Source organism: Podarcis bocagei (assembly GCF_964188305.1).
Source record: "Podarcis bocagei genome assembly, chromosome: 15".
NCBI classification, from domain to species: Eukaryota; Metazoa; Chordata; class Lepidosauria; order Squamata; family Lacertidae; genus Podarcis; species Podarcis bocagei.
Window position 1 is genome coordinate 38,627,776 of NC_138141.1, and position 17,025 is coordinate 38,644,800.

Genomic DNA, 17,025 nt, shown 5'->3' on the forward strand with positions numbered 1-17,025 from the left:
TAGTGTGTGTGTGTGTGTAATAAATAGGAAAAAAGTAGTAGTTGGTCTCCATTGATTCTAGAATAAAAAGTTGTGTGTACTCATCCTAAAGGTCCATCCGGGGTGCAGTCAAGGCATCACTTGGGGGCTGAGGTCCATGGCCCCACTTAGCAGAATGAGCTGGAGGTGGCACATATTGCTTTACTAAGACTGCATCTGGCCCTGCTTTGATTCCTAGGGTTCCTAGGAGACTATTAACTGTGAAATTGTGTGCATGTATGCATATATTCAAAACAGTGCCTTTATTTTGAGATATTTAAGATCAAACCAAATAAAGCAATGAATGGGTATCTTCCCCCAAATGAAAACGTTTAGTTATTGGCTTTTTTTCATGTCGTGCCTCTCTCTCCTGCAGGAGGCTCCTTCCAAAGACGTTGAAGTGTTTACTTGGCTCATACTTGGTATGAATGAATATTTCTGCAAAATGTAGGCCACAGTGCCTCAAGCGACAGGATGTGCCACAGGGTGGGTACTTTGCATTCATATTCAACAGCTCTTCCATTTCTTGTTTGCTTCCTTATGTAATCATTCTAATACGATAAATATGTATAGAATCCCATAAAGCCTCCCACTGGAGAGAAAGAAACGTGGCAGAGGCGAGTGGGCAAAAGGAGAGCGCGCCTGAGAAAAAGGTCGGAGCAACGGGAGGCTGCGCATGTGCCCAAACTGATGCGCAGTGAATTATCACCCCCAAGGTTTTTTTTGTTTTTGTTTTAGTGTGCAGTTGGACACAAAATGTAGAGTCGGGGTGCGTGTGGATTTGTGCAGTTGGGAAGCTGATAATATTCATTTTGAATAATGGGGAAATTAGACATGTTAGAAGTATGTGTTTATTAAGCACTTGAATGACAGGCCATGTCAGGAACAGCATGCACACAAATTATAGAAGGGTTGGAATGCATTCAATTTCCATACTTAAAACGAACTGACCAAACCATATTAAAGGACCTTCTTCTTTTAGCTGGAGCCTTGTCTTCCACACCTTCATCTTTAGGCAGTTTAATGCCTTGTTGCATCCTTGTAAATATTTTTGTACCTGTTCGTTATTGAACTAAGGCAGATTAAAATATGAAATGTTGCCGGGTGGTAGGTAAGGCTCCTGTGGAGTACCCCTGATGCAGGCTGTAAACAAGGAGCAAAGTACGCTTTTGTGTTGTTCCTTCGCCTTTTTCTTTTTCTGTGTCTGACAGGGCGCTTGTGCATTTGGCAAATCTGTTTAAAAAACCCTGATTACCCCACTGGGGTTCAGTGTGTGCAGTTGAACCAGTGTTATGCACAGGGCTGAGCGGCAGTCAGTCTTTGCGATTGATTGGACATTGTTTTGGCTGGAAATAACACTGGTGGTGCCTTTTCAGTTAGCGCTTGTTGGCAGGGCAGAGGTCTCGGCAAGGCTTAAAAGTCTGCTTTGGAATATAGTCTGATTTAAATGGGAAAAGAAAAGAAAGAAAAAAGAGCATTGAATGTTCAAAACATTATTATAAGATGAGATCTTATAATAAAATGTGAATGTTAACAATACAAGTAGTCAAATCTCTCCCAGGATGAGGGTGAAAAGGAGACAAAAGACGTCAAAGGATCATGAAGGTCTCTATAAATGCCTGTTTCTGGGGCAGCCGACTGGGTCTCTTAAAAGAGATAGCTAAGCCAAACTTCTCAATGTTCTTATAGCCAATGTGGTGCCCTCCAGTTGTTGTGGGCCCCAAGGTTGCCTACAACCAATATGAAGCCGGATGTGGAATATTCAGGACAGACAAAAGCAACTAATTATTCATGCGGTGCCTGGTTAAACTAAAGAATTCGTTCCCACAGGATGTAGCAATTGGTGACCAACCTGGATGACTTTGAAAAAGGAGTAGACAAATTCATGGAGATAAGGCAATCAATGGCTGCCCACCTTAGTGGCTATGTCCTACCTGCACTTTTGGAGGCTATATGTCTCTGAATACCAGCTGATCAGATTCACAAGTGGGGCTATTGGTTCTAGGTTCTCCTTGTGGGCTTCCCAAAGTCATCTGGTTGGCCACTGTGAAGAAAGGATGCTGGAGATGGGCTTTTGGCCTGATCCATCAGGGCTCATCTTATGCTCTTTAGATTGGTCACTGCTGTGACTCTGTAAGGCTGGTTTTTATGCTCATAGATGTTTGCCCTCCAGCAAAATAATTTAGTTATTTATTATATTTATATCCCACCTTTCCCCCCAAGGAGCTCACGGAGGCATGCATGAAAGACAGATCAAACATTATAGTTCAAAATGATGCTTGATAACAGTCGCCACCGTGACCTGAAATATTGATGCTTTGGTTGGATAATTACATATCTTCTGTTCTGCGGTGTCAACACTGAATAGACCCACTGAAATTAATGGGCATGAGTAACACTGGTCCATTAATTTCAATGGGTCTAATCTGAGCATGACTAATGTTGGGTATAACCTATAGCATTATCCTGCATTGTGTTGTCCTTATTTTTGGGGTGGGGGTGAGAAATGTACTTGCCTTTGGGTCCAGCTTGGCTGCTTATACGTCCTTACTAGGGCTGCAGCTGGATTTTAGCTGATCAATCATGAGGTGTGTTGTTGTTTTTTTTAAAAAAAATCATTGTTATTAAATAAAAATACTGCCCCATATAATAAATTATAGCACAAGAAAGAAGAGAAAAAGGACATAATCGTATCATTTGTATTCTAACATATTATAAATATATACTTTCCCATAAATCTATTTACCTTACATTCCTAAGAAACATCTTAAATTAGTTATATGTATAATAAAGGGAAATGGTAGTACCACTCCTATTCTGCCTTAGTCAGACCCCACCTGGAGTACTGTGTCCAGTTCTGGGCTTCACAGTTTAAGAAGTATACTGTATAGCCAAACTGGAATTCCTGCAGATGAGGATGGCCAAGATGATCAAGAAGATGGAGCAAGCTTGTTTTTTGCTGCTCTGGCATTCAAGTTACAAGAGAGTCCAACCAAAGATTAGGATGAACGTTCTGATGGTAAGAGCTGTTCAAGAGTGGATCAGGCTGTCTTGCAAGGAGGTGGGTTCTTCTTCATTGGGGGCTTTTAAACAGAGTTTCGATGGCTATCTGTCAGGCCTTCTTTAGCTGTGATTCCATTTCCTACATTGCAGCAGGTTGGACTAGATGCCTCTTGGTATCCCTTCCAAACCTATGATTCTATGATTATGTGAAATACAAGCACAGAGGGTTTGAAGGTCGAACCATATTAGTTTTATTCTATTTCTCAAATCATCTACCCATTAAATTTCTGCATAGGTACCAACAATAGTTTTGAACAAGAAGCGTATTCCCTTTTTCTTTTTAGAATATGTGTGCTTTTAGACTGGGCTTTTAGAGATGGCTGATTGCCTTTCCTAATGTAGTTTTTTCTGGCTTTCTGACTGCCCATTAATTGTTCCTTTTCATGTTATTTGTAATGCTTTTGTGTCTTTTTTAATTACCAACTGTTAGCCCCACTGAATTTTTGTTTTCTAAAGAAAGGCAGGCTATACAGTTTAAATAATAGTAATAATTTTTAAGCATGGTGTGAAAACACTTTTGATTCCCCCCCCCCCCCGTATCCCAACCCTATTCATTAAACACCGGAAAAATCTTCTGTTTGATGCTCACTGTCTTGTGGCCTAATCTTAAACATATATATTCAGCAGGCCTTCACCTTCCTCCTTAGTCAGTTTTGCATATGATTCATAGTTGAGAAAGGGTATCTTGCCATGCCATGACCACCTTTGGATGCCATGGATAGCTTAGGGTTTAACCATGGTTTCCGGCTGAGCACCAAGGCTAACCCCCACCCTCCCACATCATACGTATGCAATGCTCTCAAGAATTATGAATCAAGGACAAATTACTGTGTGCTATTCATTTTGATTGTAAACTTCTTTCAGGAGTCTTTGTTGGAAAATTGATTGACTGGACCAGATTACCGTGGCCTAGTTAATTTCACTCCTAAAGTCAACTTTAAAAAGATTGCTTTTATGGCAAGGAAGTGAAGTGGGGGAGAGGGAGTTTGCATGAGGGAATATGTAAACCTGTCCTTCCGTATACCTTTTTTTAAAAACACCGATTTTTAAATTTGATTTTTTAAAGTTCAACAACTTTCTTAGGCGCTGGGAGGGGACGGGAGCCTATGCATTGTGGGCACTATCCAACAGGCACATCTGCTGGCTGTCATGCTGAGGGCAGGCAGGTATTCCCATCCAGTCCAGCATCCTGTTCTCACAGTAGCCAACCAGATGTATATGGGGAAGCAGGATCTGAACGCTATTGTGCTTTCCCCTCCTGCGGTTTCCAGCAAGCTGGTACTCAGAAGCATACTGTCCCCCACACTGGAGGTAGAACATATCCATCAGGGTTAGTAGCCATTGAGAGCCTTATCCTCCATGAATTTGTCGAATCCTCTTTTAAAGTCATCAAGTGTCCATTGCAGGATAGCTCAGTTGGTAGGGGATGAGGCTCAATCTCAGGCTCATGGGTTCGAGCCCCACGTTGGACAAAAAGTTATTGCATTGAAGGAGTTTGGGCTAGATGACAACCTTCATGGTTCCTTTCAACTCTAAGGTTCTACTATGCAGCAGGAGGACACAAACATATGAAACTTGTTTTAAAAAAAGGTTTTATTTTGTTCTTAAGGGGAGGGGTCAGGGCTGCCTGGGAGTGGGGTCCCAGCCAACAAAATGGCTGGGGCAGGTCTGGGGGTGGGGTGGGGGGATGCACTGGGACAACCGATCTCAGTGATCACAGGTAGGAGGAGGAATTACGCTAAGACCAGATCATGTCATTACCCAGAAGGCAGATTTAGTCATTGTTTGAGGACTATCCCTGCCTCCAGGTCTGGTTCTAACCGGATGGATACTGGAATCAGCAAGGGATACCCACATTACCTGAAGGTGCTGCTGTGCAATGCCAGGTCAATGATTCATAAGACCACTGCCATCCATGACTTGATCGTGGATGGAGGACTTGACCTGGCATGTGTAAAACAGACTTGGTTAGATGAAGCAGATGGGCCTGTCCTTGCCGCTGCTTGTCTACCAGGTTTCTCTTATGCACAGCAACCCAGGCCTTGTGGGCGGGGGGTGGTTTGCAGTGAATTTTAGTTGGGCAATAGGGCAGTACAGGATTCCTTTTGGTTTACCAACCTCCCCGCTGCACCAAGTATTCCCTGCCCGAGCTGCTTCAGGTCGTGGTGGATGTTCTCCTGGAGACACCTAGTTTGGTTGTCCCAGGGAATTTTAACATCCATGCTGACACGACCTTACAAGGGGCCACTCGGGACTTCGTGGAAAGCCTGAATAAGTCTGATCCAACTCATAAGCCTGGACATGCCTTGGACCTGGTGTTCACCTCTATGGATGTTGGTGATCTGACACTAAGTAAAAGTGAAACTGACCTGGAGGCACAGGTCAATTCTGTGTCCAGGGCACCTGTTTATCAGCTCCATCTGGTACGCAGGCTGAGACCCTATCTGCCTGCTGACTGCCTCGCCAGAGTGGTGCATGCTCTAGTTATCTCCCGCTTGGACTATTGCAATGCGCTCCATGTAGGGCTACCTTTGAAGGTGACACGGAAACTACAACTAATCCAGAATGTGGCAGCTAGACTGGTGACTGGGAGTGGCCGCCAAGACCACATAACACCGGTCTTGAAAGACCTACACTGGCTCCCAGTACGTTTCTGAGCACAATTCAAAGTCTTGGTGCTGACCTTTAAAGCCCTAAACGGCCTCAATCCAGTATACCTGAAGGAGCGTCTCCACCCCCATCGTTCTGCCCGGACACTGAGGTCCAGTGCCGAGGGCCTTCTGGCGGTTTCCTCGCTGCGAGAAGCCAAGTTACAGGGAATCAGGCAGAGGGCCTTCTCGGTAGTGACACCCGCCCTGTGGAACGCCCTCCCATCAGATGTCAAAGAGAAAAACAACTGCCAGACTTTTAGAAGACATCTGAAGGCAGCCCTGTTTACGGAAGCTTTTAATGTTTAATAGACTATTGTATTTTAATATTCTGCTGGAAGCCGCCCAGAGTGGCTGGGGAAACCCTGCCAGATGGGCGGGGTATAAATAATAAATTATTATTAATTATTATTATTTTAATAGCAATAACAACAGCACTAGATATCCCTTGCTGTCCTTCCTCAGGCAGGTGGAGGACCACTTTATTCCAACAGGCTTTTGAGAACTGGCTGTTTTAAATATATTTAAATATAAATATATTTATATATTTATATAAATAAGTAATTTCGTTGTCCCCGAGAGGGGGCAATGACAATAAAGATATTATTATTAAATATATAACAATATATTTGTTTTCATATTGTTTTAATTGTATTATAGTTTAATTACTTGTAAACATTGTTTAATTTTTTTAAAATATGCTTTCAGCTTTTCATATTTTGTCCATGTTGTTTTGATTCTGGTAAGCAGCCTTGAGTCTGGGGGAAATGTGAGATATAAAGAAATATAATGACACCATGTGGGTGCAGGAAGCAAACAGAGAATACTGGAGAGAAGTTGAAGAGGCGTAAATCCAAAGATGGATGTGAGATGCTCTAGAATCATCATCATCATCATCATCATCATCATCATCATCATCATCCCCATATTTATGAAGGCTGGAGGTGTCCTAAATCTTTGCATGGGAGTTTTCCATAAACTGGGAGGATTGTGACACATTTTTTAAAATCCTCTCTTGACCTTGAAATGGCACCACATTGTAAGACATTATAAACAGCTCCTTCTTTTCCTGCCTTTGCTCATTTGGAGCAAATTGTCCCTATCCTACCAAGTAGTAGCAGTGTTCTTATTATTTTTGAGGAAGGTGGGGAAATACAATTAGATTTTTTTTAAAAGAGAAGGCAAAAATAGGAATTCTGATTAAAAGCACAGTCTCTTTCAAGTTTCCTTCATTTGCAGAATCACCTGCAAGCAAAATTGCCCCCGCGGAGAATAAAGTGAGGAGTCCCACCGAGTGGCATATGGGATCAGGCCTTTTGGGGGACATTTTTTACGGTTGTGATCCGCTACCAACCACTCCAGCCAATGTGATTATATTTAAACCAGGAACCGGAGAGAAGTTGATCGGCATAATGCAATTTGTGGGATTACTTTCTGTCTGTTCCAGGGGCACAAGGGAAGAAGATATGAATAAGGAGAGGTGGAAGACGACAAACAGGATGGAGACCCCCTCCCCAAGGCCTTTATTCAGTGTTTCTTCTGAATGTCTTTTCAGAATGGGTTGCTGCCAGTCATGTAAGCCATAGCACAGATTTCATGCAGGTATTTTTATTTTCTTATAGCCCTAGTGTTCCTCCCGTTTTGAGCTACCAGCTCCCATTTGTTGCCAAGGAGCAAACGATATGTTACGGTGCAGCCACGTTCAACAACAAATCCCCAAGGGCCCCCACTTTCTTCCCTACCAAAATAGCCTTGGAGAGGTTATGACTTGCTTTGCAGAAGAGAGGAGATGGAAGGGGTTCTTAGCCCTGTCCCTGCAATCAGTTTCCCCTCCCCAAAACTCTTCCCTCGGCTGCTTCTGTCAAGGTGCATGTTTATAAGAGAAACACAGTCCCCAAACACATACAGTATCAGCGACAAGTGAAATTCAGCTGAAGGGTTAAGCACGTTCTGCCTTTCCCCGTGTTCCTTCTCCCCTTGAAAAGCAAACCTTCCCATGGGCACTTTGTAAGGAAGGCTAGAGCCACTGGTGCTATCCTATAATAATCAGTTTGTCCCATATTCCCTCTTTAAAAGGAGCAGATTGCTGCTCCAACCAAATTCTGAGTACCACCCCCCACCCCAAGCTGCATTAGAATAAAAATGAAAACATCAGTAGACATCATCGCAGATCTCCCACTAAATGCACTTGTTTACAAGTAGGCAAAATAAATGCAACATTATCAATGTACAAGAGGGCAGGACCCCCCCCCCCCGGAACAAGGAACGTACCATCTAAAATTCAGCACAGGGGAAACCTGAGCTCAGTGGGATCTGCTTAGCATGCAGAAGGTCCCAAGTTCAATCCCTAGCATCTTCTGGTAAGACTAGGAAAGCTCCTTGTCCAAAATTCTGATGAGCTCCTGGCGAGAAGTTAAGATAATGCTGAGCGATAGGGACCAATGTTCTGACTTGGTTTAAGGCCGCTTCCTATGTTTTAAGAGTAAGGGCCATAGCCCTGTGGTAGAACATCTGCTTTGCATGCAGAAGGTCTAAACTTCAGTCCCCAATAGGGGAGTGCTTAATTATTCCAATTTATTTAACTATGCCTGGCATAGCCTCTGAGCAAACATGGGCTCTACATCTTGTACTGGAATCTCAGGATGATCCTTTGCAATAAGGAAGGGCTGCAGCTCAGGGGTGGAGCAGCTGCTTTGCATGCAGGTCCTGGGTTCAAACCTCATTAGCATCTCCAGGTAGAGCTGGGAGAGACGTCTGAAACCCTGGAGCGCTGCTGCCTGCCAGTGTGTGGATGACACTGAGCTAGGTGGACTGTCCTCCCAGTTGAACGACGTGGCCCAGGGAGAGAGGGAAAAATAGTGGAAGTGAACAGCTGGCTTCGCAAATGGTGTAAACAGGAACGGTTTGGATTCTTAGATCACAGACTGCAGTTTCTTGAAGATGGACTTCTGGCAAGCGATGGGCTGCACCTCACAACGGTTGGGAGGAATGTTTTTGCCAAAAATCTCAGAAACCTCATCAGGAGGGCTTTAAACTAACTAATGTGGGGGAGGGAGACAGTGCTCCTGAAGGTAGGAGTCTATCAATTGATGAAGATGATCATCCAAATGTCATAGACCAAATGGAGCAAACAGCACGCAGACCTAGTGGTGGGAGGAAAAAATCCTTAAATAAGAGACACGGGGGAATGATTAATGGACTTCAATGTCTGCACACTAATGCGCAAAGCATGGGAAATAAACAAGATGAGCTTGAGCTCTTGGTACAGCAAACTAAATATGACATAATAGGCATCACTGAAACCTGGTGTGATAAGTCCCACGATTGGAATGTAATAATGGAGGGATACAATCTATTTCAGAGAAACAGACCAGACAAGAAAGGAGGAGGAGTGGCGTTATATGTCACGGATGTGTACACCTGTGAAGAGATCCAAGATTTAGAACCTCAAAGCCAAAGTGAGAGCATTTGGGTCAAAATTAAGGGAGAGAAGAATAGCAGAGACCTCATTGTGGGAGTTTACTATAGATCCCCAAGCCAAACGGAGGACATAGATGATGCCTTCCTGGAACAGATGGCCAAGCATGCAAAAGGAAGGGAGATAGTAGTAATGGGGGACTTCAATTACCCGGATATTTGTTGGATGTCAAACTCAGCCAAGAGCATAAGGTCAAACAGATTCCTCACTGGCCTTGCAGACAACTTCATTGTCCAGAAAGTGGGAGAAGCAACAAGAGGAACAGCCATTTTAGATCTGGTCCTAACCAATGTTGATGACCTGGTTAGTGGGGTAGAAGTGGAAGGATCATTAGGCGCGAGTGATCATGCTCTTCTGAAGTTTACTATACAGCGGAAAGGAGCAGCCAAGCATACTAGGACTCAATTTCTTGACTTTAAGAAAGCCGACTTCATAAAACTTAGGGAAGTGCTGGGTGAGATCCCATGGACAGTAATACTAAAAGGAAAGGGAGTTCATGATGGCTGGGAGTTTGTTAAGAGGAAGATAGTAAAAGCGCAACTTCAGGCAATACCAATGAGACGGAAACATGGAAGGTGCCTAAAGAAGCCAGGGTGGCTATCTAAATAACTTTTAACTGAGTTAAGATTAAAAAAGGATGTGTACAAAAAATGGAAAAGGGGGGAAACCACCAAAGAGGAATTCAAACAAATAGCCAGCACATGTAGACACAAAGTCAGAAAAGCTAAAGCACGGAATGAACTCAGGCTTGCTAGAGAGGTTAAAAGCAACAAAAAAGGCTTTTATGGGTATGTCCGTAGCAAAAGGAAGAACAAAGAAACAGTGGGGTCACTCAGAGGAGAAGATGGTGAAATGCAAACAGGGAACACAGAAAGGACTGAACTCCTCAATGCCTTCTTTGCCTCAGTCTTCTCCGATAAAGAAAACAATGCCCGACCTGAAGAATTTGGAGCAAATGATTCAGCAGAGGAAACACAGCCCAGAATAACTAAGGAGATAGTACAAGAATACTTGGATAGTTTAGATGTATTCAAGTCTCCAGGGCCAGATGAACTGCATCCAAGAGTATTAAAAGAACTGGCAGATGTGATCTCAGAACCACTGGCAGTCATCTTCGAGAAATCCTGGAGAACAGGCGAAGTCCCGGCAGACTGGAGGAGGGCAAATGTTGTCCCTATTTTCAAAAAGGGGGAAAGAGAGGACCCAAATAATTATTGCCCAGTCAGTCTGACATCAATACCAGGGAAGATTCTGGAGCAGATCATTAAGCAAACTGTGAGCATCTAGAAAGGAATGCTGTGATCACCAATAGTCAGCATGGATTTCTGAAAAATAAGTCATGTCAGACTAACCTGATCTCGTTTTTTGACAGAATTACAAGCCCGGTAGATGAAGGGAACGCAGTGGATGTAGCCTACCTTGATTTCAGCAAGGCATTCGACAAGGTGCCCCATGATATTCTTGTAAAGAAGCTGGTAAAATGCGGACTTGACTATGCTACCACTCAGTGGATTTGTAACTGGCTGACTGACCGAACCCAAAGGGTGCTCATCAATGGTTCCTCTTCATCCTGGAGAAGAGTGACTAGTGGGGTGCCACAGGGTTCTGTCTTGGGCCCGGTCTTATTCAACATCTTTATCAACGACTTGGATGATGGACTCGAGGGCATCCTGATCAAATTTGCAGATGACACCAAACTGGGAGGGGTGGCTAACACCCCAGAGGACAGGATCACACTTCAAAACGACCTTGACAGATTAGAGAACTGGGCCAACACAAACAAGATGAACTTTAACAGGGAGAAATGTAAAGTATTGCACTTGGGCAAAAAAAATGAGAGGCACAAATACAAGATGGGTGACACCTGGCTTGAGAGCAGTACATGTGAAAAGGATCTAGGAGTCTTGGTTGACCACAAACTTGACATGAGCCAACAGTGTGACGCGGCAGCTAAAAAAGCCAATGCAATTCTGGGCTGCATCAATAGGAGTATAGCATCTAGATCAAGGGAAGTAATAGTGCCACTGTATTCTGCTCTGGTCAGACCTCACCTGGAGTACTGTGTCCAGTTCTGGGCACCACAGTTCAAGAAGGACACTGACAAACTGGAATGTGTCCAGAGAAGGACAACCAAAATGGTCAAAGGCCTGGAAACGATGCCTTATGAGGAACAGCTAAGGAAACTGGGCATGTTTAGCCTGGAGAAGAGGAGGTTAAGGGGTGATATGATAGCCATGTTCAAATATATAAAAGGATGTCATATAGAGGAGGGAGAAAGGTTGTTTTCTGCTGCTCCAGAGAAGCGGACACGGAGCAATGGATCCAAACTACAAGAAAGAAGATTCCACCTAAACATTAGGAAGAACTTCCTGACAGTAAGAGCTGTTTGACAGTGGAATTTGCTGCCAAGGAGTGTGGTGGAGTCTCCTTCTTTGGAGGTCTTTAAGCAGTGGCTTGACAACCATATGTCAGGAGTGCTCTGATGGTGTTTCCTGCTTGGCAGGGGGTTGGAGTCGATGGCCCTTGTGGTCTCTTCCAACTCTATGATTCTATGATTCTATGACTAGGGATCTGATCCAGTATATAAGGAAGCTTTTGTATGCTTGTCAACGGTGTAGCCACCCCCACTGGGGCCTCAAGCCCGGGGGGACACACACAAAAATAACCTGTAAGGGTGTGGAGTACATGCCAACACGATGCCACTATTGTGGCGAGATCAAACGCAGGGGAAGCTTCCCCTCCATCTTGCACCGCGGCACAAAGGAGTTGCAAATTTTCTCGCCCTTCCTCCTCACCTCACCCTTACTCAGGATGCTTCAAGTACATGGGTCACAGAAATTGCAGTAATTTCTAATCTGGCTATTGCGGTAAAGTGATTTTTTGTATGCGTGTGTGCCAATACAGCTCCTTGCCAATGGTGCAAGGGACCCTAGGCACGCCTGTGGCGTCTGTGGGCCTTTTTTCATTTGCCCACCATTTGGGAGGTCTGCAGAGGGTGCATTTGGCAACGTGAGAACGGGCCTTTTCAGGGGTCGCTTTCCGCCTGTGCTCTCCCTTGCAAGGCTCTCCTGGCACCATCATTACATAACTTTAGGAGCCAGGCAAAAACATTTCTTTTCTGCCAGGCCCTTAATCATCTGTAGCTTCCTTGACTGGGTGGGACGTTTTTTAAAAACAGGACCGTCTTTCAGGCTTTTCCCTCTATGGCCGTTTCAATGCATGGGTTGGTTTGTTTATACAGTGGTACTTAGGGTTACATACGCTTCAGGTTACAGACTCCGTTAACCCAGAAATAGTGCTTCAGGTTAAGAACTTTGCTTCAGGATAAGAACAGAAATCGTGCTCTGGCGGCGCGGCAGCAGCGGGAGGCCCCATTAGCTAAAGTGGTGCTTCAAGTTAAGAACAGTTTCAGGTTAAGAACGGACCCCTGGAACGAATTAAGTACTTAACCCGAGGTACCACTGTAAATTGAGTTATGTTGGTAAAGAAGCAACCAATACATTAATAATAATAATAATTTGTATGCTGCCTTTCATCTGAAGATCCCAGGGCACTTCAGAACCGAACAATAATAATAATAATTACGTGTGTGTTGTGCGGGAGAAGCCCTCCTGCTCATTTTTGCTGACAAGGGGCCCTGGGCCGATGCCCCAAGTCCTGCCCTGACAGCACCCGCGTTTTCTCCCTTAGGATCTAAAAAGCACGGCTAACCTGCTCCCACCACGGGAGAGACCTGGGGAGGGGACTGCAAGGTAGTGGGGCTGTCCGGCTCGCCATTCCGTGAGAGAGAGAGCGCGCTGTTTTGCCAGGAGCAGGCGGCGCATGTCAGATCAGCCCCAAAGGATCCAGGTCACGGTCAAGCCAGGCTGCCGGGCGGAATCCAGCTGCCTGCATCCGCCCGGCTCCTTGCGCTTGGAGCGCCAGCGGTGGGCGGGCGTCGGGGCGAAGAGAAGCGGGAGCCGGGGAAGGGGGCGGGGCCTCGGCGGAGCTTGTGACGTCTCTCGAATCGGTTACTGTACGTTCTGAGAACTCCGCCCCACGTGCGTCCCAGGGAGGGGGAGGAGGCGGAGGGGGAGGAGGGGTGGATGGGAGGGAGCAAGGCTGGCTGGCTGGCTGGCTCTGGAAGGGGAGGATGGCCGTGCGCGGAAGGGAGAGAGAGAGGAGAGGGGGGAGGAGGGAGAGAAAGCAAGGAGCTTGAGCTGAGCTAAGCTAAGCTGATCCCACGTGTGAAAGGATCTGGCTGGTTCCCCGGCTTCTCTCTCTCTCTCTCTCCCTCTCCTCCCCTCCAGCCAGTAATATTCGCCGGTAGCAGGAAAAGAAAAGAAAAAGAGGAGAGAGGGGGGAGAAAAAAAGGGGGGGAGAAAAGAGAGAGGGAGAGAGAGAGAGAGAGAGAGAGAGAGAAAGAGGGAAAAGAAAGATAAAAGGAAGAGAAGTGATCAGAGAAAGGGGGCAAAAAGGGGGGGGTGGAGAAAGAGCGAGCCAGGGGGGAGGGTGGGGGGTTTCTACAGGGTGGGGGCTATTTTCTCTCTTTCCCCCTCTCTCTTTCTCTTTCTCTCTCTCCACGGGGTTGAGCCTTCTTCTCGTTTGCAGCCATGGAGGCGGAAGGGAGCCAAGCGATATCTGGGAGCCCCAATGACTCTCAGCACGACCCTGGGTGAGTTGGATCGTCCGCGCGCCCCCTCCCCTCCGCGTGTGTCCTCCTCCTCTTGCATTGCCACTTTAGAATGCTCTCCTGCCCTCCCCCACCACCTTTTTAACAAAACTGGGTTAATGGGGTGGGTGGGGGGTTGAGAGCGCGCGCATGAGAAGCCCCCAATGGCTGATCCGGTGCCGGCTCTTTCTGGCTCGCTTTCCCCCCTCTTTCTGAGTTACTCACCTTGGGTGGGTTGCACTGATCTGCCCCCCTCCTCTTCCCCGCTCGTTCCCGGCTTCACCCCTTCTTTTGCTTCTCCACCTCCTTTTCTTCTTCTCTCTCTCCCCCCCACCCCCCTTGGCCAGACCAGGCTCCGCTTCCCTCGGCGCCCCCCCCCAGCCACCCACCCCCCTTTCCACCTCTGCCTTCCTTTTCGCTTTTGTAAGTTACACGTCAAAATGGCCGATCTGACATCTGTGCTTAACTCTGTTATGTTTTCTTCTTCCAGTAAAATGTTTATTGGCGGCCTGAGTTGGCAAACATCACCAGGTAAGACGGGGTTGAGGGTGCTTGTGCCGTGTGGGGAGAGGTGGGGGGCGCCCCCATCTCCCACTCCCCCTCATCCCTCCAGCCCTGTCTCCTTTGATAGGTCTTTGTTGTTATCCCAGGTCAGTTGTATCGGGTTCTTGCCCCCCTCCTTCCCCTCCTTCCCCTCCAGAACCCCCCCTCCTTTCCAACACTCTCACACAGTCACAGACAGACACACGTTTTTTGTTTTTGTTTTCCCCTTCCACAAGGTTAAGGAGATGCGATATTTTATTTGCTCCAAATAACAGATCCATTTCTCGAGTCCTCTATTCGACCTTAAATTTGCGTGCGCACACTTTTAAGGGATGGCAGGCTGGGGGGCAAGGGGGGGGGGCAGAGCAAAAGAAGCTTCCTTGTGCCACCAAAGAATCCTTTCCCATCTTCCGTGAAAGAAAATAATAGGTCATTCTCTCCCCTCCCCAGTGGCTGGTTTTAAATAATGTATTATTATTTTTATGTTTACGTTTGCTTCTGTGTTTTTTTTCCTTCCCCCATCTCCTCCTCTCTCTCACTCTCTCTTTCTCCCATCCCACAGACAACCTTAGAGATTATTTTAGTAAATTTGGAGACATTAGAGAATGTATGGTCATGCGAGACCCGACTACGAAGCGCTCCAGGTAAGTCATCTTTCAAATCAAAGTTTTCTTCCTATGGATACTCCTCTCTTTCTCTCTCTGTCTCTATGTGTATTTTATGGAAGCCTGAATATTCTGTCTATGAAGCAAGTGTCAATATATTTAAGAATATATATATATATATATACACACACACACACAGTATATATGATTCCTTGGAAGCTTATATATCTTTTTTCTTTTTTCTTTAAACTTCTGGACTACTCCTAGTTCTGACTTATAGTTCTGAGTCTTGTTTGTAAATGCTGATGGACACTGCTTAATTTTTGCTGGTGGGAACTTGTTAAATTATATCCCACTTTATCTCTTGGAGAAACTTGCTTCTGCTGTTAGGTTTGTTTGTTTTTATAGTCTCTTTGGCTTATTTACCCTCTTTTTAATAAAGAGGTCACATCCCATCACTTCTTCTCACTTCTGCATAAAGCAAAGCGGAAAGGTCTCTTTTTGGGGAGGGGGAGGAGGAGGAACGATTAAAAGAACGGTATATAAAGTCTTCCCCTTCCCTTCCTCGGAACCAAAGTGTATATTTTAAATGAGAGGGTGGTAGCTTCTTGAAAGAGGGCAAGAGAGGATGAAACTGTGTCCATATTTTTTTTATATATTTTTGCCGCTTCTTTTCCAGTGCTGAGCTCACGCTGTGTCCCATTTCCCTCTCCACCTTCTCTTGTTCTTTGTCTCATTTCAGAGGCTTTGGTTTCGTTACATTTGCTGATCCGGCAAGCGTAGATAAAGTATTAGCTCAACCCCACCACGAATTAGATTCCAAGACGGTATGTTATATGATGTGATGGAATTGGTGTTTGTGTGTGTGCGGCGTTTTAATGTCTCCTTTATTTCCTGCAATATTATGACTGTGACAGGCTTATTTAAAGAGACAGTGCCCCTTTTTTGTTGTTGTTGAGTCTGCCGGAGGTTTCTCGTTCAGTTTTTTTTTACTCCCTAAAAGAAGCAGCAGTCTGTTACTAAGCCTGGAAGTTCTTTCTGGCTTTATGAAATCTCCTAAAATGTTAAATAACTTGCTAGCCACTTCAGTTTTAAACCAGTTTGTTGTGCTTAGTTGTTTTCTGCTAATTGCATCTTGAGCTACTCAGCTTAAAGAACTGCATTCCGGTACAACAACAAAATAAGCTTTCTGTTATGTCAGAAAAATGTTAGTTTTGCTCAGTGTTGGTTTTTTTTTAAAAAAAGTTTTGTTATTATTCTTACCACAAAACTTCAAAATCCTCTTCTTAATGCCCTTCCAGATATTTGAAAGTTATGCTCCCCCCTTTTTTTAACCTAACAAGGTGTGTTCTGTGGATCTGCAACTAATAAGTTTCAATGGGATCGTAGTCTTTGTTTAGTTCTTGTTGATGTTATTTAAAGTCCGTCCATTGTACCGGACTTAAAACGGCTTGAAGAGTTAAATGCTAGTTTGATTTAAGAGCGTAAGAGTTTCCTGCCATCACCACCTTTCCCAGTACAAGTCCTAACTCATCTGTCGTACCAGAAAAAAGGGAAGTTTGTGCCCTGTTATCTTCATTAGTAATCTTTGAGCAAAATTATAATTAAAGGACACTGGGAAAGGTCACCTCTGCTACAGCAGTTCTCTGTATGGAGTGGGGGGCTCCCCCTTTTTCTTTTGAGGAGGGAGACATCTGATGCAGTTGTCTGATGTACACCCATGACATTTATAAAATTAATTAATGTGAATGTTTTTCTTCAACATTAATAGTGCACAGTCCATTTTGTAAAAGGTGTGTGTGTGTATGTGTGTGTGGTTCTTTGACGCAACATATGCACTAATGTTACCAAGATCTGTTTTGTAATGGATTCCTTTTAAAACAAAACAAAAAAAGATTTGGAATCAAACGGGTTTTTTCCTTCCAATTTCTAGTAACGTGCTTGCATGAAAGCAGGTGGAAATATTTTTGAGCTGTTAATAACTTTTATGTACAAATTCTGCTGAGCTTGCCTGAGCAT

At 44.9% G+C, this 17,025-nt stretch overlaps 1 protein-coding gene and 1 long non-coding RNA gene across 35 annotated transcripts in view; one reads left to right on the forward strand and one right to left on the reverse strand.

The window, feature by feature from the left end:
- Positions 1-394: 394 nt before the first annotated feature.
- MSI2 (musashi RNA binding protein 2) overlaps positions 395-17,025 on the forward strand; it is a 430,429-nt gene continuing 413,798 nt past the window's right edge. For 31 of the 33 annotated variants that reach the window (XM_081173063.1, XM_081173085.1, XM_081173055.1 and 28 more), the window contains exons 1-4: positions 13,798-13,861; positions 14,349-14,389; positions 14,964-15,045; positions 15,749-15,833. In XM_081173063.1, the coding sequence (XP_081029189.1) occupies positions 13,800-13,861; positions 14,349-14,389; positions 14,964-15,045; positions 15,749-15,833 (270 nt within the window). In that variant the 5' untranslated portion in view covers positions 13,798-13,799. Of the gene's footprint in view, positions 505-7,176; positions 7,332-13,702; positions 13,862-14,348; positions 14,390-14,963; positions 15,046-15,748; positions 15,834-17,025 lie in introns of those variants that run through there. The other 2 variants (XM_081173058.1, XM_081173057.1) reach the window with 2 other exon arrangements.
- LOC308574919 lies at positions 856-14,332 on the reverse strand. Of its 2 annotated transcripts, none has more exons than XR_014002630.1 (3): positions 14,084-14,332; positions 8,001-8,131; positions 856-1,456 (listed from the first exon to the last, which is right to left on the reverse strand). It is a non-coding gene; the product is annotated as an uncharacterized lncRNA (long non-coding RNA). The 2 variants fall into 2 exon arrangements; XR_014002631.1 differs by lacking the exon at positions 14,084-14,332 and adding an exon at positions 12,919-13,022.